Source organism: Brienomyrus brachyistius, unplaced genomic scaffold (genome assembly GCF_023856365.1).
Source record: "Brienomyrus brachyistius isolate T26 unplaced genomic scaffold, BBRACH_0.4 scaffold44, whole genome shotgun sequence".
Classification (NCBI taxonomy): Eukaryota; Metazoa; Chordata; class Actinopteri; order Osteoglossiformes; family Mormyridae; genus Brienomyrus; species Brienomyrus brachyistius.
Window position 1 is genome coordinate 2,666,647 of NW_026042319.1, and position 27,685 is coordinate 2,694,331.

Genomic DNA, 27,685 nt, shown 5'->3' on the forward strand with positions numbered 1-27,685 from the left:
CTACGCATGCGTTAAAAAGCAGGCACCGGCCCTGGTGTCGGGTGGTTTCTGTCCTGGCAATACTGATGATTTAGCCATTAACCACAGCTGTACTCAAAATATCGTTTATATCAAGTTATAGTGCATATACGCTCCTACAATTCATTTTATGTTATTTCCATACCACACTGCATCAGCACGGTGGCCTGTGCAGACCAGGGTTCAAGCCTCCGCCCCGACTCTACGTGTATCCAGTATGTATGTTCTCCCCGTGTAATCGTGAAGTTTCCTCCGGATTCTCCTGTATTATCACACAGTCCAGAAACAAGGTGAATGCCGGTAGGTGTTAATGCTGTGTATGCCCTGCAATGGGTTGGCACCCCGTCTGGGGTTATTCCCTGCCTTGTATAGGAGAAGAGAGTATATAAAAGTGGATGAATGGATTAATTAAAACAGTTTCCCATTTAATCTACCCAACATTTACTACAGTCATAAGAATTCTTCAAGATAAGTGTATTTTGACTACGTTCGCCGTGCTGAAACGAGCTCCTTCCTCTCCTCTTCTGTTTATTCGGATCCAGCGGAAGGTTTCCAGGCCCCGGAGATGCTTTTATACCGGCCAAGCTTTTTGTCAGCCCCACAGCACCATACCACATCCGCTTTGTTCAGATGTTTATTTACTGATCTTCACAACAGTGAGGACACTGTAGATGTTATCGCAGAAATTACATAAAAGGTTCTGAATACAATGTTATAATATATATTTATCTATATATCTTAAAATACAAGTAATAATTAATAATTATAATAAAACGACCATGAAAATAAAAATGGATTAAAAAAGTAAACTGGATGTAAAGTTTTCAGAAACAAAAATCAGTCAAGGGTCCATTTCACTGTATATTAAACACTGAAGTGCCATTTTTTTCAACCATACAAAATTACACTTAAAAGTAGGGAACTTTCCTATTTCCTTCAAGTAAAAGTACTATACAATAAGTTACAGTACAGTGAATTTGTCTAAACTGACTTGTTCCCATCCTCCAGCCTCACAAGCATACAAACATTAGGAAAATTGTACAAAGCATAAGAAAAAATGGTTTGTTCACTTATAAAATACTTTTTCTTTCAAAACCAGGAAAAACTAGCCCTGTTGTTATCAATAGATACATAAAACGAAGGCTTGAGTGCATATGATTCTATATCCACTCACCAACGTGCCTTTTCCCTAAATTTACAGCAAAATAGCCTTAAATTTTCTGATGCTGAAATGATAACTACAGTTTGTTCCATTTACTTCATGAAGGTGAACATGAAAAACTGACACTTCATTTCTGATCACATGTACAGAGGTCAAGATTTCATACATCATCGGCGGGCAGGGAAGGTATGTTGAATCTCGGTCTTGTGAAGAAAGCCATCTTCTCCCTGACAGATAAAAGTCAAAAATGAAGTGTAATTAGTGTGTTATTTCGCCAATATATTCAATGGTGGAAAGTTCTGGTTCTGAGTGATGTACTCTCAGGCTCTTAGGTGATACTAGCCTGGCAACATCTACTGTACACACTAAGATGGTAATGAGTCCTAACTAGGGCAATCTCTCCTTTCTGCTGCAATCTGGGGCAGGACTAATTTTTTTCTAAAGCCCTCAGATTAAAACAGGTCATCATAGGCACATGCCCCACATGAAGACAGTAGGCGTTTCTCAACACCAAGAACGCAATGATCGTACTTGTGGTCTTGAAAAGATCGGTCTTGCTAAGTCGCCTCCCAAGAATGAACTTGGGGCACAATGAATCATGGGATTGGTCTTGTTGGGTGAGGATGCTACTGCTGTATCCTTGATTTTTGGGGGAGGAGCAAGAATAACATCTGGGGGTGTTTACCGTCCTCTCTACTTCTGTTGTTGAGTACTGGAACTGGTGTTCGGCAGTGGAAGATGATGTAAGACGGGTATGAGAGAACACAAGTACGGCCAAGTACGCATATTGAGAAACACCCAGTGATCTGTGTGTGTGATGCCTGTATGGAGCTGGTGGTCCATGTCTCCCTGCCCCCCACCTGAAGCTCTGCACAGGGAAGGGCTCCCTTTGGCTCTGCCCCCTCAGCTGTCGCACATCTTTGGATGCCTTCCTCAGCCTACCCACCACTGCTGCGGCCTCCTCCTGCCACGCCTCTCGCTCACCCTGCAGGAAGCCACAACACAGCCCATCAAGCTGGGCTCCCAAACAGACTTCAGTGCTTTCAGTTAATCAACCTGAGCTCTGATCACACCAAACACCAACAAAAATGGCTGGCACCACTGAATGAAACCAATCACAGTTTAGTAAATCAATTTAATATAAAATCTGGCCCAAGCGGGCCACGCTCTGTCCCTAGTCCCCCCCCCCCCACCCAAGCCGTTAAGCAGCAATCCTGGGTCCCCAGTTCTGAGGGCCAGCCTGCGTTACTCTTCAAAGAAAGTCACACATCAGTGTATTAAGCACCAGGGCGATAACATCAACCACTATGCCCCCTGGTGGGCCGGCTCAGGCAGCACAGCACCTGTCTCTCGGCCTCCCTCAGGAGGCTGTGGAGGCGTTCATCCCGCAGGGCCCAGTGGGGCAGCTCAGCGGCCTCCCGGCTCTGAGCCTCTTCGAGACGCAGCTTCAGATCCCGCAGGGAATTCAGTTCCTCGCTCAGCTGGCGCTGTCGGGTCCTGGACGCCTGGAGATCCAGCTCCAGGTCCAGAGAGGTGCGGGTGGACTGCTCCGCCAGCGAGCTGCGGTAGGTCTGCTGCTGCTGCCGTGCGGCACACAGACACACACGTATGATGTCACGGGAAGCACTCGCAATTAAAAAGATCACAGCGCAATAATTAGCCTCATTAGCAGAGCGCCGGTGGAGAGCTTCTCGAGGGGGGGCACCTGTTTGTATCGCAGAGTCCGCCTTTCAAGGGTGTTTCTGATGAAGGGGGATTTTTTGGGCAGCGTGGAGCTGTCGCTGTCGCTGCGGTACAGCTGGGGGAGGCAGACGGACAGTGAGTGGCACACGGGGGAGGGGAGGGAGACTAGCATGTGCGTGCATGTGTGCGTGGACTTACCCTGCACACATACTGGCTGCGTGCGCCAGGCGAGAAGGTCTGCGAGCGGACGATGGTGCTGTTGCGCATGAAGGGCGAGGCTTGGCTCCAGCGCCCCCCCCGCTCCTTGGGCCGCACCCACACCGGCTCAGGGAAGGGCACCTCAGTGTTGGTCTCCTTGTCCACCTGCCCAACAATAACACCATCAACATCACCAGTGCACCCCCTCACCCCCTCCCCAAGGGCTTGGTAGTAAGGCAAACTGATGTCTGGTTACCTTGAGTGAGCGCAGCCTGTGGGCTGGATGGATACAGCGCCCCCCAGTGGTGGTGCAGATACCATCCACGCACAGTCCCTCGGTGCATTGCATCACGAATGCCGTGCTGTTGCCACAGCCACTGTCCACTGACTCTGCCTGCCAGCTCCTGAGAGAGACACCCCCGCTTACTTACAGTTTAGCCAACCCAAAACTGGAAATAGCAGGACGGCGGTCAGGGACTGTCAGATGCTGGGGGCCTACCTCTCCGATGTTGCCTCCCCCTGCTCCTCCTTCCTCTCCAACTCTTGTTCCAACTCCCCCAGTAGGGCCAGCACAGGGTCCTGGGCAGGAGGACAGAATGGCATTTGGCATGTATGCCCCCTAGTGGCAGGGTGAGTGGCTATTCGACCAACTTCCAAATCATCACTAAGTCTAAACACAGCCTGTTCACCCACCGCAGCCTTGGCATCCTCCTCCCCCACGGCAGGTGGTTTGGGCATCTTGCCCTCCCCGACACGGGAAGCCTCAGTGCCGCCTAGCGTCAGGATTCTGTGCCACTGGAACAGCATCTCAGTGGCGCCCACGCAGTCCGCCAGGCTGATCTGCAGCATGCCCTGCACACACACACACACACACACACAAACTCACAGGCTTTAAAACTCACAAACAGCCAAAATGGAGCCCTCTCCCCATGCAACGTTTAGCTCACCAGCGGTTCCTCGGCGCCCTGGGAACCCACAGAGCAAATGGACAGCAGCAGGGGCCGCAGACCCAGGGTGGCGGCACAGGCCGGGATTCGGAATCCCTCGTTCAGGCTCAGCTGGCCCTGCGGATCCTGGGCCCGGGAGCAGTAACGGGTCCCAGTGCCGCTGCGGCCATGCTCAGCTGGGAGCAGGCTCACCCTGACATAGCTGGGCGCAGCCAAACAAAATACGTGTCACTCAGACTGGCCGCCAACGCGGAGTTTCAAAAAAACACACAGCACCTACTCACACTTTGTATCCGGGTTTTACGACCACAACGTTCAGGTTCCTCAGCAGGAGCAGCTGCACCACGAGACTCTCACTGGCAGTGTCGAACCTGGAGCCGGAACACTGAGCAGTGAGGAATTGCCCGGGTGTGGGGGGGGGAGACAGAGGGGGTGTTTTATACTCACAGGAGCCCCAGCTGGATCTGTGCAAGTTCTGCTGCGGTCGCATCGTTGACGTATAACACCTCTTCCGGGTCGTCCGCTCTGGGGAGAGAGAGAGAATCAGGGGATGAACAAAGGCAAAAAAAGGACTGGCTGACAGGACTGAAGTTTAGTTGTATTTTTATTCACAAACAACTGAAGAGAGTAAACAGGATCCTGTATTTGATAAGCAGTACAGGAGGATGGAAGAGAAAAAAGCAAATACATTCTAGTAACATCTGGTTAAAAGTCAAGGAAACGTTAGGGTACATTTCCACTGCACCAGGTACTGTACTTTCGGTACTTCAAAAAAAGTTCAGTACTTCAAGGTGCTGCTTTTCCACTGGCATAAAAACTGGAACTGGTGCTGAATGACATAACAGGAGGTGTGGTATTTTGTACTGAATTTGCAAAATGGTTACAGTATGTTATAGGGCAGGGTGATGTGCGATATTAATACTAGCCTCACGTTATGTTCATGCAGGTCTCACATCACTATGACCAACATAGTCAGCTGGGTTGAAAATCAGGCTACTTCACACCTTCATACTGTCCGGACATCATAGTGTGGGGGTTTTAAGTTTTGTTAAGACATTTTTACTCAGTCATAGGAAACAAAACAAGCTTTATAATTGTAACAATTGTTCTATTTAAAAAAAAAAAACCTGAAGTATCAAAAAAGTACCCCAGCTGGTTTGGTTCTTCAGTACTGGTACCAGACCAGAAATAAATGGAAAAGGGAAAAGCACAGAATTTTTAGTACCAAAATACAGTTCCTGGTGCAGTGGAAAAGTGCCTTTACTGATATCTTTCTAGGGGCGAGATTTTTCCGCCACCACCAGAGGGCGCCCCCTCTGCCTTTGCTGTGTGAGGAGCTACGACGGGACAAAAATTCTGCTTCCACTGACCTCCTGTTCCAGGCCTCGAAGACGCCACTGTCCGTGGCCAGCACCTCATCCGACACCCCTGCCGAGCCCCTCCTTGTCCGCCGCCCGACCCGGCTCCCGCCGTTACCACGCATCGTTACTCCTGCGGCACAGGCCTGTGGTTAGCGACGGCTAAGGCTGCGAGAGCCAGCACTCGAGAGAGGCTCGGACTCGCCTGTGCTGCTGGAGGCCCCCTGGGCTCCATTGTCCCTGGGGCTCTTGGCATCCAGTAGATGTGACAAGCCGACCCCATGTCCCGCGTCACCCAGCACCAAGCCGTGACCTGGGAGGGGCAGGGTTTGGCCGCGCAGACCCTCCACGATCCCGCGGCCAGCCAGTTCTAGATACTCCTCGGCCCTCAGGGCGACAGGGCTGTCCTGGTGGTACGGCACGTCCATGGGGGAGCTGGGCGGTGACAGGGAGGAGAGCGAGGACCGCGACGACAGCGAGGCCAGCGACTGCGGCGTGTCCTGCGAGCGCCGAGCTTTGCCGTCACGGCACAGCGCCTCAGGGTGTACAGGGTAGCGAGGGTGGGGGTCCAACTCCGCCGGCGCTGCCGCCGCCTCAGCCCGCTCATACTGCGGCGGCCCGTAGATGTCGCTGAAGCTGACGGAGCTGAGCGAGCCGCGGCTGGACGTGAGGGATCCGCGGCTGGAAGCCAGAGAGCCGCGGCTGCTGCCCGACGAGGCGGTGAGGCTGCTGGCCGACAGGCTGCCAGGGGAGAGACCCGAAGACAGACTCAAGGCCGATTCGTACATCGCTTCTTCACTTCGATTGCGAAGGAAGAATAGCTGTCCAGACATTACACCGAGGTGTACGGCATTTGAAAAAGCAGCACTATTTTGAAATCTTGGCCTGGTGCGGGAGGGGGGGGTTATGTATTATTACTGTATTACTGCCCAAGCCTTCACTGTTACTTTAAAACTGTTCATAAAAGTTGACTCATTTCATCACCCTGTGCTAGTTGCAGTACATCTGCCCTCTGCTGGTCTGGTAGGATATCACTGCTCTATGCGAGTACCAATCGCGAGCATGCAGCCAAATGTAGTATGAACACAAGCTGCAACCATCCAGAGCCCAAAAGTGCATGAAAAGTGCATGCAGAAAAGTAAAGTATGAACTAGGCTTCAGACTCAGGGTCAGCTTAAAGCCCTGCTCATGGAATGGCGCCATCTGCTGGAGAGCGTGCCCCACTGCCCCACTGCCCCACTGTTCGATTTCCTCTCAAGGCAACACGAACAGCTGAACTCCCGGCTGAAAACAAAGTCCCTGTAACAGCATTAACTTTATCTGAGCGCAAGATGATTCACACACTGGAAAATAAAACATGCGACGGCTGGTTTGTTACTTATAAGAACAACGTTTACACGTTTAATCATTTTGCTGGTGCTTTTTTTTGTTGTTTTTAATCCAAAGTCAGTTTTTTAATCATATATAGTGACACATTCATGCAGCGTCATACGATACGAGGCCAGTTCAGATTCTGATGAATCTTAAGGAATACTGTAACAGAAAGACATTTTCCACAAATTTCTTCACCGGATAAAAATAATAAAAATACAGTGATGCTGGCCCCCCATCCTGGGTTGTTCCCTGCCTCGTGCCCGCTGCTTCCGGGATAGGCTCTGGACCCCCCGCGACCCAGTAGGATAAGCAGCTTGGAAAATGGATGGATGGATGGACAGTGATGTATTCCAAACTCCCCAGTGTGTCACCAAGTACCCCCCCCTCCCCTTCGAGGGCCATGTTTTCCAGGAACGCCTCTGTTAACCCAATGGACCACTGACATTGTCTAGCCCTCAGTTCTGGTCTCGTGGCGAAGCTCGATGCTCTCGTGTTTTCCGTGAGTCTGGTACATACCTACCTCCCACTGTATTGCTGCCTGAACAGAGCTTACGGCTTTGTGTTCCTGCAGCGTTTTGTGATGTATTGTGCAGCTGCTGTTCCAATCCTGTCTGGCCCTTTTTACTGGTTTCTCGTTGGAATCTCAGCCAAGTGGCACTCAGGCAGGCTCCTTATCGGCTACGTACCTGTGATGCCGTATCTGGTAAATAACTGTAAGTGCGAATGGGCGTCTGTGGCAGTGCCCGCGCGGTCCGGACGGCAGCTCACCTCTTTAGCTGCGAGTGCAGGTAGGTGGCGATGCGGGAGGCCTCTTCCAGCTGCCGCAGAAGCATGTTCCTCTTCTCCTGGTGCAGGATCCTGTTGTGATGAGGAACTGAATCAGCTGCTACTGAGTGGAGCCGAACTGGGCAGCGTGCGGCCGGGAGATCTGGGGAAAGGTGTCACCTGTGGTGGCCAGGAATCCCACACCCCACGCTGCCCCTCCCCCCATAACCCGCCTGGATGGATGGATGAGACTTGATCACATAAGACACAGTTACACAAACAAACTGAACTGTCTGCGTGACCCGACTCTCCCATTCATCTCCATATCCATCCATCTTGTTTACAGGCTGGGAATGTTACCGTGTCGCTTTGAAGCCGGCTGACTGCGATAAGGGCTGTGGTTTCCCGGATTTACTCCAGGTTTGAACGCACACCACAGGCGGCCGACCAATGGCATCGATCCGCTGGAGTTCATCATACACAGACATACGCGCAGTGCTTTGAATGAGCCCTCAGGCTGCCTATCAGATGGTCCTGTGTCCCACTGCGCTCTACACACTCCGCCCCCCCGCCCTACTCCACCAGGGAAACCACTGACCTTTGGCTGGCGCCCTGGCTCTGGACAGCGTGCGCCCTCTGCACCTCCTCCTCCAGCCTGCGACGCTCCTCTTCCAGGTGCAGGAGGCTCTCGAGGGGTCGCTGCTGCTGGCTGACCAGGGTGATCTCCTGCAGCAGGGCCTCCTTCTCGCGCAGGAGCTGCATGCAGTCTCGGTCCCGGTCCGCTTCAGCCCGGCCCGACCAGCTCTCGCTGTCCAGCTGGGCCAGCTGATGTTGGAGGCTGGACACTCTGAGAGAGGAGGAGACATGAGAAGGAGAGAGGAGATCTCCCGGAGGAGTACGAACACCGCCAGTGTGTGAATGTCCTCAGATAAGATCATAAAACTTCAAAAACAAAAGAGCCTTATAAGCAGAGGTACGGATACACGGCTGGATGACACACAAACACACAGGACTGTGGAGGCTGCAGAGCAGACGTTCAGGACCAGGTTTTTGGGGCAAGATACATTCGGCACAACGGCGTTTGTGTCCTAGAGACGGAGATGCCATGACTCAGAGGAGAGGCATGCAAGTTTCTGCAGGTCTCCCCGACGCCTGCACTAGCGTGCACTGCAGCTGTGTCGCCATGGCAATGTCCACAGCTGGGTGATCTCATAGGAAATGCACCAATAAGGCTCTGCCACCGCCTCCACGGACTCCCAGCATGCAGTTCACTAGCTTATAACCGGACTCAGAGGTGCTCAGTGGCTTCTGACTGCATGTTTAATTTAGTGAGAGGACGTTTCACCTGAAGTTAGTGCTAAATAGATGATCGGAGAATGCATGGGAGAATGCAGAACTTTTTCAGAGCATCGCTGTCATTGAATCATCTAGATTTAATGTTCTGGCTAAGAACTGGAAAACCAAAGAGAAAGACGTCTGGTCGTATGCGGAAAACGAAGGGGAATCCCCTCGCTGGGCCAGTGGACCCGGCTCCAAGCCCCACGGACGCACCAGTGCCCAGACGGGCCAATTCGGAAATCCATGGAATTTCTTCTAGGTCTGTGATCGATTCAAGATAATTCACCGGTCAGGGATCATGCAGCCAGCGCCTGTAAATGCAGGCGTTTCCATGTGCGTGTGATGGCCCTGGCCGGCCACTTGCAGCGCCCGAGCCCCGGCTGACGACGGGCAGAACAGGCCGCGCACTGTCAGGCAGGAATGCTGGCAAAGGAAGGGTGTGACCGCCAGGCGGAGAAGCCAGAAACAGGCCATTCAGAGCAGCTTCCTCCCCCCACCCCAACACGCACAGCTCCCCACCACACAGTGACCACCCACTTCTCAGCTCACCGTACGCTACCCCCCATTCAAAGGGAAACAGTAATTCTTCCAGGAAAGGCAAGACTTATAAAACTAACTTACTATTAATGACAGATGAAGGTTAAGACAAACCAGTATAACCAGTGGCATCAGTACAAGCCCCCCATGACTTACTTTTTCTTAGCCTCTTCATACTGCCAGTTCAGGCGAACTTTGTCCAGCAGTGGCGAGAATTCCTGGGGGGCAAGCTATAGCGGAGAGACAGATTGGGGGGGCAGGTCAGTCTCCCAGACTGAGGACCCCACAAGTACAGACAGCTACAGGCCAAACTTGCCTCGAGATCCGAATTTAAAACACTGGGACAAAATAAACGCTCACCCTTCCCACCACAAAAACTTACGACTCCTTCCTTTGCCCATTTAAAGGGCCACCGAATGCCCCCTAGTGGTAGCGGAGGGGCCCACGCACCTCACCCACGATGTCCGTCTGACAGCCGGCGTCACAGTACTGCTGAGGCAGACAGGGGCCCCCGGCACCGTCCAGCAGGGTGTCCCCCAGGCCCGAGCCGCCGCGGAAACTAAGCGTGAGCTTGGCGAGACTCTGCGGGGGGGATGGGTGGGCGAGAGAGTTGTGTGCCAGAGACTCAGCGATGACATCACTGAAAAGCCGTTCGCTGTGTTGACTTAGCCAGAGGACGCTGTGGTCATTGCGAGCAGGGGCCGGGGAGATGAAACCTCACCTGGATGAGGTCCTGCCTCTCCCTCTCGCCCATGCCGATGGACTTCTTGATGCTCCGCAGCTCGCTGAGGATGGCCTGCGCTTCGTCCAGCTTGTAGCTGGTCTGTCCGCTAGACATCTTCCTGTCAATCCTGGCAGGGCAGACAAATGGCTGCCCGTTAACATGTTATTAAAAACTGCTCCCCTCCACTTTTAACCGTATTCAGAATTTTTCCCTCCCATCACAGAAACAAAAAGCATTTTAATGTTATACTGAAATAAGGCACATTGGTTAAATATAACTTTGTTTTATTATTTTATTTATTCAAATAATAAGCAGGCTTGACTACCCAGATAAACACGGTGGGTCTATATAAAGACATGGTTGTGATCCCACCCCATGCAAACCTAATGCTTTTTACACAAGAATTTGGGCCACACCCTCCCCCGCACATGCGAGTGCTGGGTGACGTCGCTGAGGCTGATGGGAGACAGGCTTCACTCCGGCACACATTCGGGTCGCCCCACACCCGTGCGAGGGTGCTGCCACAGGCGCTGAAACACCTAGGCCACACTGCGACCTAGAACACGGAACGCGGAACCCCCGGCGGTAATAATTAAACACATGTCGTTTGGACAAAATATACATCATCCTCTTATTTTGTTTTACACGCTAGCAGAAGACCCCCCTCCCCCGGCAGGGCTGTCAGAGATGGGGGGAGTTATCCTGCGTTCGATTATATCTGTCCGAGTCGGAACTTGGATGAAAACGTTACGAAACGACATGAAAAAAATGTCACGAAAAAAAAAGTCACTTCCTGTCGGAAACACGCCTCTTATGACGTTGATGTTGGACAGAATTTTGTTGTCCGAGTTTCCCCAGTGATGTCATTTCAACATGGTATCTTTTCACTCGACAGTAATTCTATTTTATAAATATTTTAAAAATGTTTATTTTGTTAAACCTATTAATAGTTATAAATGTAATTGCACATGTTCGACTTAAAGAATACCATATCGTGATCATAAACAGAATCCTAGCATGCAATATCAAACTGTTTGTCTGTAGTTTGTTCGCCTCTCGAAAAAAGAATATCGCTATGAATGTACTAAAATATTTTATAAAGCTTTTAATGTGGTTTGACTAGTTTGTGTTTCTTGTTTGTTTGTCTCTCGGAAAAAAGAATCTCACTCCAAATCTGCTGGAATATAAAGCAACATGGAGGCAGCCATGTTTGTTCCGAGATGTGGTAGCTGAAACGCTGTTACCGGAGACTCTATCCGTCATTCCAGTTTTTAAAGGCTTTTAAATAGGAAAAGTTAAACATAAAGCATACAAACAAATAAATGACGATTTTTGTTATGAATAATAATAATTATTATTATTATTCATATGTGGTAACTACATAATACTCCAGCAGGTAACTATGTGTGGGGGGTGTGTTTGGTTCCTGAGGCATGTCCTTCAATAGCAAGAGGAATACCAAAAAAAACCCCACAACTCTCACTCTGCCCCCCTTTGCCAGTCGTAGGTATTTCTTCACTTATCAAAATGTGCCATCATCAGATCCCTCCTCCCAGCTTCCAGCGAATCGCAGGGAATCATGGGCAACGTGGCACGGTGCGGCCACCCGCAAAAACACAAGGAAAAAGATGTCTGTCACACTCAGTCAGGCCTTGTGTTAGAATGAACCAGAATGTGGGGGTGCAAGTGCTTTAACTGCCTTGGGCCTTTAGCTCCTAGCTGAGAATTATGGGGAACCCCCATCAGCCCTGTCTGCAGCCCCAACACAAAGCTCCATCAGCCCGTGTAGGTGCCATAAAACCGTGGCATTAATATGCAGGGGAGAAGTCATTCAGAACCATCGTGTTTCACAATGTCTGTCCAAGCACTGAGATTTGGATCAGGCCGCTAAACTCTTCCCAGGGGACAGGAGAACCCGACCGCAGTGAGCGGAATCTCGTTTGTGTAACTTTGGGGTCACCCTCTGCTCGCTGATTTGCTGCGTCACTTCTGCTCTCCTCGGGGACCTAACATTTTTTTCCACGTCTTAAAGAGCCCATTACTGCATTTGCACCGAGACAGAGATCTGACGATAAGGAGTAAGTGTTTTCGGCGTCCCTTTAAGAGCCTCTGAGCAGGCAGTGCGCAGTGAGGGCGGGGTCTCTGCTCCTCCTCCTGTTTCCTCCCCACTGGCCGGGCCTCCTCTCTCTCCTCCCCTATTCTGGGAGCCACTCGAGTCGTGGGCTATCTGTCCGATAAGGCCCCACCCGCTCCGCACTCAGGAAGCACACAGGAATGTACCGCAGCAGAATTTGGTGTTTGTGAAGCGGCTTGCCAGTGGCGGGCCCCCGGCCCCTGCACCCATACTTCCTGTCCCTGCCCTGAGACTCGGATCTGGCCAGCACACACTGCATCCTCTTCCTGAGGCGGGGAGCCCAATTCCCAGCTCAGAGTCCCACGAACAACAGAACAGCTACTGCTCTTTGGAAGATTTACACATGCGACGCGTAACTGAAAGACATTGAAAGTAATGTCCACTGCAAACAACATTTTGATTCCTTAGATTTTTGCATTTAAAAGAAACCACAGGGAAAAGGGAACAGTGCGTCATTTTTGTGTAGAGAGGAGCTATTTAAAATTGAACCTAAAACCAGGCATGAAGCAATTTTGTGGTGGCATGTTAATTAGCTGATTAGCATCACATTGGCGGGTTTTTACACATAAGCTGGAACAGAACATTGCTAATTGGCCGGGGCTCGACACTCGGATGGGAAGCAGAAAGCAGGCAGAGGGAAAGGCGAGGCCCGGGGGGCGGGAAAGGCGAGGCCCGGGGGGCGGGAAAGGCGAGGCCCGGGGGGCGGGAAAGGCGAGGCCCGGGGGGCGGGAAAGGCGAGGCCCGGGGGGGCGGGAAAGGCGAGGGGGGCAGGAGTGGGAATGCGGCTAAACATATGGGAAGGGGACAGGTAGGCATGACGGAAGGGCAATGAGGTGGGTGGGCAGAGGCAGGGTCTGCAGGCCACACTCGCTCCCGCAGGCCACACTCGCTCCCGCAGGCCCTCCTGCAGGCCATACTCGCTCCTGCAGGCCACACTCGCTCCCGCAGGCCCTCCTGCAGACCACACTCGCTCCCGCAGGCCCTCCTGCAGGCCACACTCGCTCCCGCAGGCCACACTCGCTCCCGCAGGCCCTCCTGCAGGCCACACTCGCTCCCGCAGGCCCTCCTGCAGGCCACACTCGCTCCCGCAGGCCCTCCTGCAGGCCACACTCGCTCCCGCAGGCCCTCCTGCAGGCCATACTCGCTCATGCAGGCCACACTTGCTCCCGCAGGCCCTCCTGCAGGCCATACTCGCTCCCGCAGGCCACACTCGCTCCCGCAGGCCACACTCGCTCCCGCAGGCCCTCCTGCAGGCCACACTCGCTCCCGCAGGCCACACTCGCTCCCGCAGGCCCTCCTGCAGGCCACACTCGCTCCCGCAGGCCCTCCTGCAGGCCACACTCGCTCCCGCAGGCCACACTCGCTCCCGCAGGCCCTCCTGCAGGCCACACTCGCTCCCGCAGGCCCTCCTGCAGGCCACACTCGCTCCCGCAGGCCCTCCTGCAGGCCATACTCGCTCCTGCAGGCCACACTTGCTCCCGCAGGCCCTCCTGCAGGCCATACTCGCTCCCGCAGGCCACACTTGCTCCCGCAGGCCCTCCTGCAGGCCACACTCGCTCCCGCAGGCCACACTTGCTCCCGCAGGCCCTCCTGCAGGCCATACTCGCTCCCGCAGGCCACACTCGCTCCCGCAGGCCCTCCTGCAGGCCACACTCGCTCCCGCAGGCCCTCCTGCAGGCCACACTCGCTCCCGCAGGCCCTCCTGCAGGCCACACTCGCTCCCGCAGGCCCTCCTGCAGGCCATACTCGCTCCTGCAGGCCACACTTGCTCCCGCAGGCCCTCCTGCAGGCCATACTCGCTCCCGCAGGCCACACTCGCTCCCGCAGGCCACACTCGCTCCCGCAGGCCCTCCTGCAGGCCACACTCGCTCCCGCAGGCCACACTCGCTCCCGCAGGCCCTCCTGCAGGCCACACTCGCTCCCGCAGGCCCTCCTGCAGGCCACACTCGCTCCCGCAGGCCACACTCGCTCCCGCAGGCCCTCCTGCAGGCCACACTCGCTCCCGCAGGCCCTCCTGCAGGCCACACTCGCTCCCGCAGGCCCTCCTGCAGGCCATACTCGCTCCTGCAGGCCACACTTGCTCCCGCAGGCCCTCCTGCAGGCCATACTCGCTCCCGCAGGCCACACTCGCTCCCGCAGGCCACACTCGCTCCCGCAGGCCACACTCGCTCCCGCAGGCCCTCCTGCAGGCCACACTCGCTCCCGCAGGCCACACTCGCTCCCGCAGGCCCTCCTGCAGGCCACACTCGCTCCCGCAGGCCCTCCTGCAGGCCACACTCGCTCCCGCAGGCCACACTCGCTCCCGCAGGCCCTCCTGCAGGCCACACTCGCTCCCGCAGGCCCTCCTGCAGGCCACACTCGCTCCCGCAGGCCCTCCTGCAGGCCACACTCGCTCCCGCAGGCCACACTCGCTCCCGCAGGCCACACTCGCTCCCGCAGGCCACACTCGCTCCCGCAGGCCCTCCTGCAGGCCACACTCGCTCCCGCAGGCCCTCCTGCAGGCCACACTCGCTCCCGCAGGCCCTCCTGCAGGCCACACTCCCTCCCGCAGGCCACACTCGCTCCCGCAGGCCACACTCGCTCCCGCAGGCCCTCCTCGCTCCCGCAGGCCATACTCGCTCCCGCAGGCCATACTCGCTCCCGCAGGCCATACTCGCTCCCGCAGGCCACACTCGCTCCCGCAGGCCACACTCGCTCCCGCAGGCCCTCCTGCAGGCCACACTCGCTCCCGCAGGCCCTCCTGCAGGCCACACTCGCTCCCGCAGGCCCTCCTGCAGGCCACACTCGCTCCCGCAGGCCCTCCTGCAGGCCACACTCGCTCCCGCAGGCCCTCCTGCAGGCCACACTCCCTCCCGCAGGCCACACTCGCTCCCGCAGGCCACACTCGCTCCCACAGGCCCTCCTCGCTCCCGCAGGCCATACTCGCTCCCACAGTTCATACTCACTCCTGTAGGGTCTCCACCCCCATCTCCTTGTGCTGCAGCTCTTGCTTCATCTGGGCCAGCTCCCTCTTCAGGCTGCAGAGCTAGGGTGGGGGGGGGGAGGGCAGGAGCAAGAAACTGAGTCATCCCCCCAGCATGATGGACTTTCCATTACCGCCACCCAAATAACCCTGAATCATCACAGCAATCCCCCCCCCCCCCCACCAATGCAGACACACACAGAGACACACAGACACACACACACACACACACACACACACACACAAGCACAACCCTGTATCCTATGCCCCATGCGCTGCCCACAATTTTTGGAATCTGACACCCCCCCCCACTGGAAAGAGTTTCATTTATAAACCTTTACATACAAGAAATGTTCTCACATGATTAGTCCGGGTGTACTTTACTGTCAATGTGCACCCAGAGCCCCCCCCCCAACAGCACAAACACACATCCCACCTTCCCTTATCAAATTCATTAACAAAAACATCACTCAGCAAATTCTACAAACGACACAAGCAGGGTCCCAAAACTATTAATAACAGCAGTTGGGCTTTTTGGGGGAGGCTTTTGGAGCAATTTTGGGTGTGGTGTCATTTCCCCCCCTTGGCAAATCCCAATCCCTGTGACAGGTTGTACCCATGAAACTGAGGTTATGCTCAAGGCAAACAGTAACAGGTTTTTATCAATCAACAAAAACACACAGAGAGACAGACAAACACAGACACAAACACATACAGACTTTGAGAGACACAAACACAGAGAGAGACACAAAGACAGACAGTGAGGCACACAGACACGCACAGAGATGGACAGAAACACAGACGCACAGTGAGACACAGAGAGAAAGACACAGAGACACAGAGAGACACAGACACACACAGAGACACAGACACAGAGAGACACAGACACAGAGACACACAGAGACATACAGACACAGACACAGACACAGAGACACACAGAGACATACAGAGACACACAGAGACACAGACACAGAGAGACACAGACACAGAGAGACACAGACACAGAGACACACAGACACAGAGAGACACAGAGACATACAGAGACACAGACACAGAGAGACACAGACACAGAGATACACAGACACACACAGAGACATACAGAGACAAAGAGAGACACAGACACAGAGACACACAGAAAGACACAGAGACACACAGAGACAGACACAGAGACACAGAGAGACACAGAGAGACACAGAGAGACACAGACACAGAGAGACACAGAGAGACACAGAGACACACAGAGACACACACACAGACAGAGAGAGACACAGACACAGAGAGACACAGACACACAGAGACACAGACACACAGAGACACACAGAGACACACAGAGACACACAGAGACACCGACACAGACACACACGCTCCCGCTCGCCCAGAGGTCTGACGCACTTGGCATTGTTCTCGGCCGATAATGGCTTACCCCCTCGCGCCTACAGGCGATTTCCGCTTTTATTTGGTCAGGGTCATATTTTGCGTTTGAAGAGCTGCCAGAGAATGCTACAAAAGAGGAAGGGGAGTTAGGAAAAGGTGGGGCGAGGGGGAAATAGGGGGTCAGCTAACACAGAAACAAATCTCCAGTATTTAGAGCAATAACGGCAACACACAAAGGTGAGGTATCCTATATCCAGGGAGGGGGCAGCGTTCGTGAGGGTACCACGTCGCCTTCTTCTCACTGAGGCTGTCTCGGTTCCTCACTGTCTGGCTGTCCCCCCCCCCTCCAAGTTAGCTATGCTGGGAATAAATGTCAAGCCCAGGAAGAAGGGGAGGGAAGGAACGAGGGACAACAGGGACAGGAAAGGGCGGGCCCTGCTCTCCAGGCCGGAATCGAGGCCGTGAGAGATTCCCTGGAACAAAACTTGCCTTCTGGGAAAAGCTGCAAAGTCATCCTACAACTTTGGATGTCTGACTTCCATTTTTAACTAAGACACACAAATTAGCAACTCAATAACCCCCTACCATAATTAGAAAAAAAAATTCTCCATATATGCCATATATTTTTGTTTACAGCCCATGGTTATAAGGAAACAATGGGTACAGCTAGAGTACTTCCCTGTCGAAGGTCACATGACACAGTCACATGATGCAGGAGCAAACAGACCCCTTGCACAGCTCACCTGGGCCACTAACCCTGGGCTGTTATGGAAATCGCCACCTGAGTGACACCTTAGGCAGCAGCCTGGATATTTACGGCCCCAAAACAGCGGGCAGCAGCTGAGGAAGCGCTCAGGACGGGTCAGGAGATGGAGCCCAGTGTCAGGAATACATCAGCAGGAAGCTGGCGCGAACTGGACGTGAGCGAGGGGCAAGGGGGCGGGGCGGGAGCCGAGCGAGGGAGCGAGCGGAAGGGCGGGGGCCTCACTGCTGGCGAGCGAGCGGCTGTCCTCCTCCGAGAGCTCGTGGAAGAGCAGGAATTCCTGCTGGGCCAACTCCAGCCGCTGCCGCTTGACCTGGTAGATCTCCTTCTTGGCATCGAGAGCCTCCTGCGCCACCACCAGGTACTCCTTCAGCATGCGCTCCTGCTCCTGCCGCCACTGCGTCCGCGGGTTCTCGATCTGGGTGGTCTCTGCCGGTCACACACACACTCAAATCCATACCTTTGTGGGGACTCTCCATTCATTTCTATGGGCATAACTCTAATCCCAACAATGACGACCTTAACCCTACCCAGCCCTAACCCTAACCAGCCCGAACCTTAACCATAAGTAACCAAACAAAATACAAGGCTTCTAGAATTTTTACCTATTTGATCGCAGTCACAGATTATTATGAAATAATCTGGTTATAGTCTGCGAGTTTCCCTTTGAGGGTATTGAAAAAATGATCCTGGTAACGTCAAAATAACATTTTTTTCACAGTATGTGGACATTTAGTCCCCAAGATACGCAGACACATATATACTCACATCACTCACACGCACACACACAGACACATATACGCATTTCGCTCCCATCCCTCGCTGACGGCGACTCGTGACCCCAAAGCTGTGGGTGTCCCACGTGACTTTGCATCAGTGCACGCCGCCTCTCCTCACTTATGCTCTACAAACAATTTGGTTTTGTGAGCAGAGCAGAAACCGTGAAATGCCACGCGCTACCATCAGACGTCGTTCGCCGCGAATCGCACCTGGAGACGCGACCCCCCCCCCCTCAGCTCCTGCAGAAAACTCTGAACTGGCTCTAGCTGGCACTGACTGCCCGCCTAGAATCAGTGTCTAAAAACCAATATTTAAATAAGCTGTTCCCACGCTCCGAGTGATATCGGAAATCAGATGTCGTGGAAGTCCAAAGTGAATTTCTGAAGCATGTCCAGCTGGCCACCGATTCCATCTCAGAGCAACTGAGAAAACAGGGACCTCCTTGCGCCGCTGGACTACAGCGATCCTCAGGGGTGGAAGCGATGGGGGGCAGGGGGCAAAGCAGAAAGTCCAGAATGTGAACCCTGGAACCGTAAAGAATCCCAGGGTTTCCACTCTGACATTCCAAGCCTCTAGAATTACCGAAAACTGGAAAATTACAATTATAGTAACTGCTCTACCAAAAGTCAACAACAAATCAAAGGCTATAAGAAAATGGCATAATTTGGCCAAGAGATAAAAAGGACATTGGTGGTGCGTTCATGGAACAAAAAAGAAGTGACGGTTACTTACTGTTGATGTGGTCGATGTAGTACACGCCCACCTGCTGATCGTAGACCTCCTCCCAGCCTAAGGGCAGCTCATCACCGACGCAGTCTGCGAACGTCAGAGGTTTGGTGACCCTGCGGGGTGCAGGGAAGCAGGCTTCGTCACACCTGAACACCCACCGGCTACAAGCATCACAGCTTACCTGTGCGACTCCGATAATCCGAATTACTCATTTAAGCACAACGGTCCTGCATCCCATGACTGAGCGTGTCAGGGAGCTCATTTCAGTGGCCAGAATCCACAAGCCCTGCTCTCGCGATTCTCCCTCCTTCTTCGCCAATCGTGGAGACGGGCAATAAACTTGGCCACCTGAACTTTGTGGCAACGTACCGCCATTGACCCAAGAGACACCCGCCGGTCCAGACATGCCGCAACCGTCGAGGCAGACGTGTCTCATGCCACAAGGCCTCGATTCCCCCGTGTGGGCAAGCGGCCGTCGGCTCATGGCAACAACAACACCGACGTTGACTCGGGTGAAGAACGAGGGCCGTGGTTTGGCGTCGGCCCCCCCCCACAGACCCCGCCAGTCTCACGGAGGACGGCAACTTACGAATTAAAGGTCAAAACCCAAACCACAGCATTTTACAATAGTCACTCCCCTGTGAAGGCGAGAGGCTAAGTGATGTGTCAGCTTTAAATATGCCGCCCCTTTAAGAAGACTTCAGAGATCAGACTGTTGAAAATGCATGGACGTCCATCGCCGCTGAGACCAGGTATTTACTTCCAAATCCCCAGCCACACGATGCAGCCAATCCGGATGATAAAGGTGGGTGTGGCTAGTCATTATGTGGCTGGTGGGGGGGTGACGAGCTGGGAATGCTGTAGACGGATGCAGGGCAACACTGGGGAAATACGACGGCGGTATTTAAATGACAGATAAGTGCAAAACTGAACTACATCCGCACTCACACACTAAGGAATGGCCTGAGCTTTTATAATAGCACTTGCATGCAGAATAACACAGATGGTAACAAGCCAGTGGCTCTATAAATAGACAACCAGATTCTTTAAAGTGCTGGGGGGACACCAGGCAGGTGCACCACTAAAGATTTCAGACCCCCAAAGAAGCATATAATATCGGGCCCGAACGGAGCCAATACAATTATGCTATTTTTTAGGGAAAACCCTCACAACAAAGTGGGTGTACAATGACCATAGATCTCTCCTCCGTCCGCTTTCCCCCATCCTCTCCTCCGCCCGCTTTCCCCCATCCTCTCCTCCGTCCGCTTTCCCCATCCTCTCCTCCGCCCGCTTTCCCCCATCCTCTCCTCCGCCCGCTTTCCCCATCCTCTCCTCCGTCCGTTTTCCCCCATCCTCTCCTCCGCCCGCTTTCCCCATCCTCTCCTCCGCCCGCTTTCCCCCATCCTCTCCTCCGTCCGCTTTCCCCCATCCTCTCCTCCGTCCGCTTCCCCCATCCTCTCCTCCGTCCGCTTTCCCCCATCCTCTCCTCCGTCCGCTTTCCCCCATCCTCTCCTCCGTCCGCTTTCCCCCATCCTCTCCTCCGTCCGCTTCCCCCATCCTCTCCTCCGCCCGCTTTCCCCCATCCTCTCCTCCATCCGCTTCCCCCATCCTCTCCTCCGTCCGTTTTCCCCCATCCTCTCCTCCGTCCGCTTTCCCCCATCCTCTCCTCCGTCCGCTTCCCCCATCCTCTCCTCCGCCCGCTTTCCCCCATCCTCTCCTCCGTCCGCTTTCCCCATCCTCTCCTCCGTCCGCTTTCCCCCATCCTCTCCTCCATCCGCTTCCCCCATCCTCTCCTCCGTCCGTTTTCCCCCATCCTCTCCTCCATCCGCTTCCCCCATCCTCTCCTCCGTCCGCTTTCCCCCATCCTCTCCTCCATCCGCTTTCCCCCATCCTCTGCTCCGCCCGCTTTCCCCATCCTCTCCTTCATCGCTGTCCTGCTCCACCGGCAACATATTTGTTTTCCTGCAGTTCTGTGACGGTCACCGTTGGGCAAGTAACTCAGGAAGCGTAATAAGTTACTTTTTACTTATTACTCCGTTTGAGAGTAATAATGTTACTTTACGTCTTACTTAGTATCAAACTCAACATAACACAAGACAAGAACACAGACACATAGAGCTCCGAGGCCGTGCTAACTAATTAAGCAATTAACAGAGCGGCCAAAACAAACAGGCACTCAAAGGACAGAAGCCCCCCCCCCCCCACCCCAAAGAGCGCGGCACAGGAAATGGCCGAGGAGCCACACAGGTCGCTCGCCTCGAACCCTCCCTTCCTGCTGGAAGCAGCTGGTGTGGGCGGGAGGGGACCCCCCCATCTCACGCTCACTGCAGGAAGCCGGACCGCGGGAAGATTTTTCAGACTGGAAATGGTCCATGGGCTGCGGATTTCAGGCCGTTTATTGCCCAGTTAAAGGCGCTAGACCTTCTGGGTAGTGGCGGGGGGGGGGGGGGGGGGGGGGGGACTCCTCTTATAACTACTTATGGGGTCTGTGCAGTGCCATGAAGCTCACCTTGCAACAGCGCCCCCTTCCTGAGCTGTGAGTAACAACCAAAACACAGGACGCACCTGGGAATGAAAGAATGAGGGACGCCGATCAACCCCCTGCCCCCCAGCGGTCGTGGTCAGGATTCCCGTTTATAAGAAACAGCCTGAACACAGGAGCTCTGCTGTGGAACGATACTGATGCAAAGTGAGGCTCTCTGGAATCGGGCCTCCTGACTGCCGGAGACCCCCTAGGCTCTTGGGGTGGGGTCGCCGCCTGAATGTGTGTGTGCATGATGTATATTTTACTGGTTTATAACAACTCCTAACTTTTTCCCAAAGTTAAAATATATATTCATATATTCTATGCCAATCTACATAGAAACTTTCAGGCAAGGGTTACACGTTGGGGGGTAATAATATATGTTGAAAATAGTGAAAACTTGGAAATGATTCTGGTTTTACAGAAGATGCTGGTATCTGAAAAGGTCCATTTAATTTTATGGAAACTGGGCTGCTGTATTTTTGATTTTTTTTCAGGGGGGGGGTGATGTAGGAATCTCTCAGGGTGGGGCAGGGGTGCACCCCCCAAATGAGGTTTCCCTTCACAACAAAAGATGGGCCCCTGATCCCAGCTGCCAATTAAGATGCTCCAAGAGGCATTTTTGGAATTCCATGCCGGGAATGCTGCCCCTAAAAATAATATTCCCGGTTACAGTTAATTACAGCACCCGAGAGGCAGCATCCCATCACTTGGGATTCCTGCTATATTTACTCAAACACCTAGAAAATCCAGCAGCTCCCTCTATCGCCCCCACCCCCACCCTCTTCCCTCCTAGACAGTCCGCTTCCTGTCTTTCTATAGGCTGCCTCTTATTTAACTATTCAACTTTAAAGACAGGACTGTTGTCATGTAGGGTTCCCATGGAAACCAAAAACTTCACGACCACGTGGTCCGGCCCATACGGAGAGTCGGGCCATCGTAAGCCTGCCGGCCAAGTCTGACTGCACCGCCTTTTTAAAAGAACACAAAGTGCAGAAATATAAAACACACTAAGCAGTATTGCGCTTAATTACTGTGTGAAAATAAACTGTTTTGTAGATTTTTTTAAACAATAGTCCGCTTTATGACATACAGAGCCAATGAAAAGACCCAGTACTCAACATGGCGGGGCTGTCACGGTCAGAGAGCGTGTTCGCTTGGTGAGGGCGGGGCTATCACGGTCAGAGAGCGTGTTCCCTCAGTGACGGCGGGGCTATCACGGTCAGAGAGCATGTTCCCTCGGTGACGGCGGGGCTATCACGGTCAGAGAGCGTGTTCCCTCGGTGACGGCGGGGCTATCGCGGTCAGAGAGCGTGTTCCCTCGGTGACGGCGGGGCTATCACGGTCAGAGAGTGTTAACTCGGTTTGGGGTGAAGCTGTCAGTTAACAGGAAGACCATATGGTTACTTAACTTGAAAATGTCCCAAAAATGACCCTGAATCTGTCCCATGAGCAGCTGGGACACCCCCCCCTTCCTCCCCGTCCGGAGATGTATGGAAATAAACTGGCTATAAGTAGCGAGGTCCTATCGAGCCGGGTGTCTCTGCCTCCTCACGCACGTGGCTGGCAGCCAGGTCCGACACGGCGACGGCGCTGGATTCTGTCGCCCTGCAGCACGTCACCATCGCACCCCAACAAGCATCTGACACACTGCGGTGCTGCATCACAGAACGCACAGGCGTGCAGGTGTGTAACCACTGTTTACCTCAATATGCCCAGCGAGATGGAACAGATTGGATTCCCAAATACATGCAGTAAACAGACAGACAGACGGACAGACAGGCACAAAGACAGACAGGCACAGAGACAGACAGACAGACAGACACAAAGACAGACAGGCACAGAGACAGACAGGCACAGAGACAGACAGACACAAAGACACACAGGCACAGAGACAGACAGACAGACAGGCACAGAGACAGATGGAAAGACAGGCACAAAGACAGACAGGCACAGAGACAGACAGACACAAAGACACACAGGCACAGAGACAGACAGACAGACAGACAGGCACAGAGACAGATGGAAAGACAGGTTCAGAGACAGACACACAGATCATCCCATAGCATATTAGCATTGGTGCCTGTTGTCAGAACAGCCCTCTGTGACCCCCGAGAGAAGCAGGGCCCTGCAGCAGCCTCTCTCTCAGGCAGCCAATTCTGGCCAGCGGCAGCTCCTGGGGGTCAGCAGGGGGGCGGCGACACGTGGCGACGCCCCATTCGGCTGCCCGTCTGCTCGCTGGCAAGGCTGACCCTCACATAGCATTCATTCCATACTCCCAAAACAAAAAATCCCCCGGAGGACAAAAGACAGAGCAAAAAACGACACGGCGTCTGTTCTGCGAGACCGCCGGTCTGCACGCCACCGGGGGGGGGGGGGGGGGGGGGCTGCGCCTCGGTAAAGGTGACTTCCGGAAGCCAAGCAGAAGGGCTATAGGCTGGCAGGTAGACAGCAAAGGACCAAAAAGCCGCAGAATCCTCTTTCCGAGATCCATGATTCCAACTGAAACCCCATCTACAGCAGTGCCCCCCCCCCCCCCCCGCAGTTCCCTGCCCATATCCCTGATTCACAAACTGCTCCCACTTTTCACTACAAGCTGCCACCTAGCCCACAGAACCTGTGCGCTACCCTGCACCAGGCTGCAGGGGGGGGGGGGGGGGGGGGCTGGGGTCCCATGGCCTCGGTGGACATGGAGACAGAGGGACAGCAGAGCCTGTCACTGTCAGAACAGTACATGGACCTCACGCTAAATTACTACATAACAGCACATTCCTGGGCCCCGAGCTGGCATCCGGTCCTGGGGGCTGCGACCAGACCAGGATTCTGACCAGATCCAATTCAAGGGTCATTTGGCACCGAGATGTCAGATTGGCCCAGAAGCCCGGCATGGAAATCCAAATGTCACATGTCCTTGGAGAAAGTCAAACACATGAATACATACGTTATTTCCAGCCGACTGTCTGGATACAGACTCTCAGATATTTAATCGTCTCACCAGCACCGACATACAGTTGAGGAGGCAGTGTCAAACAGGCTTGGTCAGAAGCCCAATGGTGACATTACTCTGCCAACCCTAGGATATGAACTGGTGACCTTCTGATCACAGATAAAGTGTCACAGATGGTTGAGCCACACACTGGTTCTCCCGAATGGAACCAATGACCATCTGGGTGCCTACCTGGGCCACACTCCTTGCCATAAGCCTGTCATCAGCTTTGTAAGAGTATCAAAAAAAGCGCAACTGACAGTAGGGATCTGACAGGCATCAACTGCAAAACGAGGCCAACCTGCCAAGCACCTTCAGAAGGAGGTAATCAATCAGCAGGGTAAGATGCACAGCAAACCGCAAAGTTAGGGTTGCTAATCAGCATTCAGTGGATGAGCTGAAGCCTGCCCACTACTGGCAGGATGACAAACTGCACAACCTGAGTCCCAGCTGACAACGACAACACCCAGTAATCACGATTACACCTTTGGTTTGGCAACCAATTCGTTTCACAAAGTATTTCTGCCAGCAACCGACAAAGTACGTTAAGCCAGGCAGCGACTGACAGCACGGCTGCCCCGTCCACCGCAGACGTCACAATCCAGACATTCCACATAGCAAAGCCCTTTTTTTTTTATCAAAAACACAGGCGGAGCAAACATCGAGTTTTCTTCTCAAAGCAAGCAATAATACGATTGTGCTCGTGAACATATTTGTTCAGAAACACAAAAGCGTCACACGATTTGTGCGTGTGTGTGGGGGGGCCTTCCAGAGCGTCAATTTCTTTCTCCATTATTTCGCTGCTGTTGACTTGTTTCCTCTTTCAATAAAATAAGTCCAGTAAGACAAAGGACATCATTGTGTCCTGCAAACAAGAAAAATGCCAGGAAGGCCATAATCACAACAGAGAAAAACACTGAGTGCCGAGCCCGTCCGAAGCATCCGTTTGCACATTTTTATGTCCACACATTTACGCAAAAGCAATTATCCCACACACACGGGGATGCTGGTGAGAGAGAGCCGCACTGGGCCAGAGCAGAGGTTATGGTGGGCGAGGGTTTGACAACAAGCTCATTTCTGACAGGCGAGCCGGTGACTAAGGGCGTGGGAGACGCCAAGCTGTCATGGGTCACGAAGTCAGGGTGGCGACGTCAGCCCAGACGGGCGAGGAAATGCAAATGGCTTCATCTGCTACGAGGGGCGGAGGGCAGCAGGATATGCAGGGGACCTGTGGCTATGAGGGAGGGAGGCGATACTGACCCCACACTGACACCCAAAACAGCTCCTCTCCACTAACTGCAGGTTAAACACAGGTAATAGTGGGGACCAGGGAACCTCCCCTTACCATCCCCAACCAGGAGGAACCTGCAGACTCATCTACGTGAGTTGTAGGATACCAGAGAGCATCCATCGTACATCATCTCTGCAACTCAGCATCGAAAGTGTCAGCCAAAGGAATCCTGACTTATGCAAACACAGTGATGGATTCCTGCAATAGCTCTCCCGGTATAAATCCACTGCCTGCGCATATACGCGTAGTATATGCGCAGTATGACAGTATATTTACATGCCTGCTGCAGAGGGGCGCCGGCGGCCTGAAAACGCAATCAGAAAAGAAGCCTGTAATAAACAGCACGCGCGAAGTGCCGCGCCGCAATGATGACGTCAAACATACGTAAGCCGTCATAGTGAGCAGGCCTACACGTTGATAATCGTGTCTAATTTGTTGTAACACATCGAATTAGTTGTCATTTACATTGTTTTTTGTACAGATGCTCAATTTTCCTTATTAATTTCATTCATCGCCTTGAACGAAAGAGTCGCTGTTTTGCATTTTACTGTTTGCACTGCGCCGCACGGTCATCCCCAGGCCGGCGGCATGCAGGTCCAACACAGCGCATGTTTGAATCTTATTATACCTACCCAACATAAAGTATGAAGTACTGCTGTCATAACTGCCGGAAATTTATTAAATGAACCCTTAGCGCTATTTGTGAATCTAGGGGAAGGGTGTAATAAAACTCAGAATACAAAAACAGGAAGATGAAAGAAATCCCAGTTTGTGTTGAGGGGAAACTTATTAAAAGTTACTGTGATTTTCCCCGACGTTTAATAACACTGCAAGTACAATACACATTCGACCAAGTCTCTGTTTTAGTCCTAGGATATACATATAACTACATATACCTCAATAGCAAGGTGACTTTCGGACTGTAAAGTAAACCTTCGGAAAGTAAACCTTTCTACAAGCAACTCGGAGTAAAAGCAAGTTAATATTCTGTAACTCCATGTGCGGGTTTAATTCAGCCCAAAGCGCCGTAGTGGTTCGGCGAGAATCTTTCCGCGAAGCTGACAGACAGACTGGCCGCTCCGTCCACCGCTCCTCCACAAACCCATTATTACTGCTCATCTTTTCGCGTTTCAACAAACATCTAAGAGGACATTTGTCGTTTCTATAACAAAATACCCACAACTAAGTTGTCTTTTGCGGCAAGCTGTACATATTATTATTAAAATGTATTTCTTTCTTTTTTTTGCAAATTCCGAACACATACTGGGATGGGGGTGCGGGCTGACTTCACCCCCCACCCCCTGCTCACCGGATCGCCAATTAGCCTAAACGCCAATTAATACATCAGATACGCCAGCGCCGTGAGGCAGGACGGTCCGGCCGGGGGGCGGCTGCTTCCTCCCGCCCTCGCGTCTTCCTGTGGATGTAATTGCCCCCGATATCCAAGCACTTTTGTTGTGGCCGTGCGATCCCGCAGGAGACCCCCCCACCCCCTGGATCGCAGATCCTACCTGTCGCGGGGATCGATCCATGACGTCTGGCGCGTGTTGTGATCTATGTAGAACACGCGGCCATCGTAGTCGCGAGCCTCCTCCCAGCCCGCGGGCAGCGGCAGCTCCCTGCTTTCTCTCCGCTTGCTGCTGCTTACCCACGGCATAGCGTTTGGGATGGTCTGGGGGTGCTCGCCGTCGCCAGACCCCCACCCCCCGGCCCCCTCCCTCTTTGTCTTTTCTCCGGAGAAAAGGCGAAGTCCTTAATGCATTACAGTCCCCCCCTCCCCAGATCCTTCGACAAACGAGGAAAAGTGGGTCCGGGGGAAAAAAAGCCCTACAAGAAAGCGGGAGTAGAATCAACCACGGATCCGTCTTCCGTCCGCTTTTCCCAGAAGTTTAGCTTCGCTCTCCTGCTCCGCTAACTTCTGTCCTCCATGTTTGTCTCTCCTTCCATATTTCATTCCATCATGACCTTATTTGGACAAAGCTAATTTGCATAAACAGTGCCCTGCGAATATATTATAACAGCGATACATTATTAATAC

General features: G+C 53.3%; 1 protein-coding gene across 3 annotated transcripts; it reads right to left on the reverse strand.

Annotated features, from left to right (window-relative positions):
• Positions 1-639: 639 nt before the first annotated feature.
• On the reverse strand, positions 640-27,597 carry wwc3 (WWC family member 3). Of its 3 annotated transcripts, none has more exons than XM_048999190.1 (23): positions 27,159-27,597; positions 18,850-18,959; positions 17,563-17,766; positions 16,624-16,700; positions 15,184-15,263; positions 10,102-10,231; positions 9,831-9,962; positions 9,537-9,610; positions 8,104-8,352; positions 7,509-7,598; positions 5,572-6,107; positions 5,379-5,499; positions 4,456-4,533; positions 4,293-4,379; positions 4,009-4,210; positions 3,755-3,913; positions 3,561-3,640; positions 3,318-3,465; positions 3,062-3,226; positions 2,886-2,978; positions 2,524-2,757; positions 2,041-2,165; positions 640-1,407 (listed from the first exon to the last, which is right to left on the reverse strand). In XM_048999190.1, the coding sequence occupies exons 1-23, from the start codon at positions 27,302-27,304 to the stop codon at positions 1,341-1,343; spliced, it is 3,387 nt and encodes a 1,128-aa protein (XP_048855147.1). In that variant the 5' UTR covers positions 27,305-27,597; the 3' UTR covers positions 640-1,340. The 3 variants fall into 3 exon arrangements, with proteins under 3 accessions (XP_048855147.1, XP_048855146.1, XP_048855148.1); XM_048999189.1 differs by having other exon boundaries at positions 2,524-2,760; XM_048999191.1 differs by having other exon boundaries at positions 2,524-2,760; positions 18,850-18,933; positions 27,159-27,289.
• Between the last annotated feature and the right edge of the window lie 88 nt (positions 27,598-27,685).

Excerpts from the sequence above, each read along its gene's own strand:
- wwc3 (XM_048999189.1), bottom strand. The coding sequence starts at position 27,304 with ATGCCGTGGGTAAGCAGCAGCAAGCGGAGAGAAAGCAGGGAGCTGCCG. Across the intron at positions 5,500-5,571 it reads GGGGGCCTCCAGCAGCACAG|GAGTAACGATGCGTGGTAAC; the intron begins GCGAGTCCGAGC and ends CCTGTGCCGCAG. Across the intron at positions 3,227-3,317 it reads ACAGGCTGCGCTCACTCAAG|GTGGACAAGGAGACCAACAC; the intron begins GTAACCAGACAT and ends ATTGTTGGGCAG.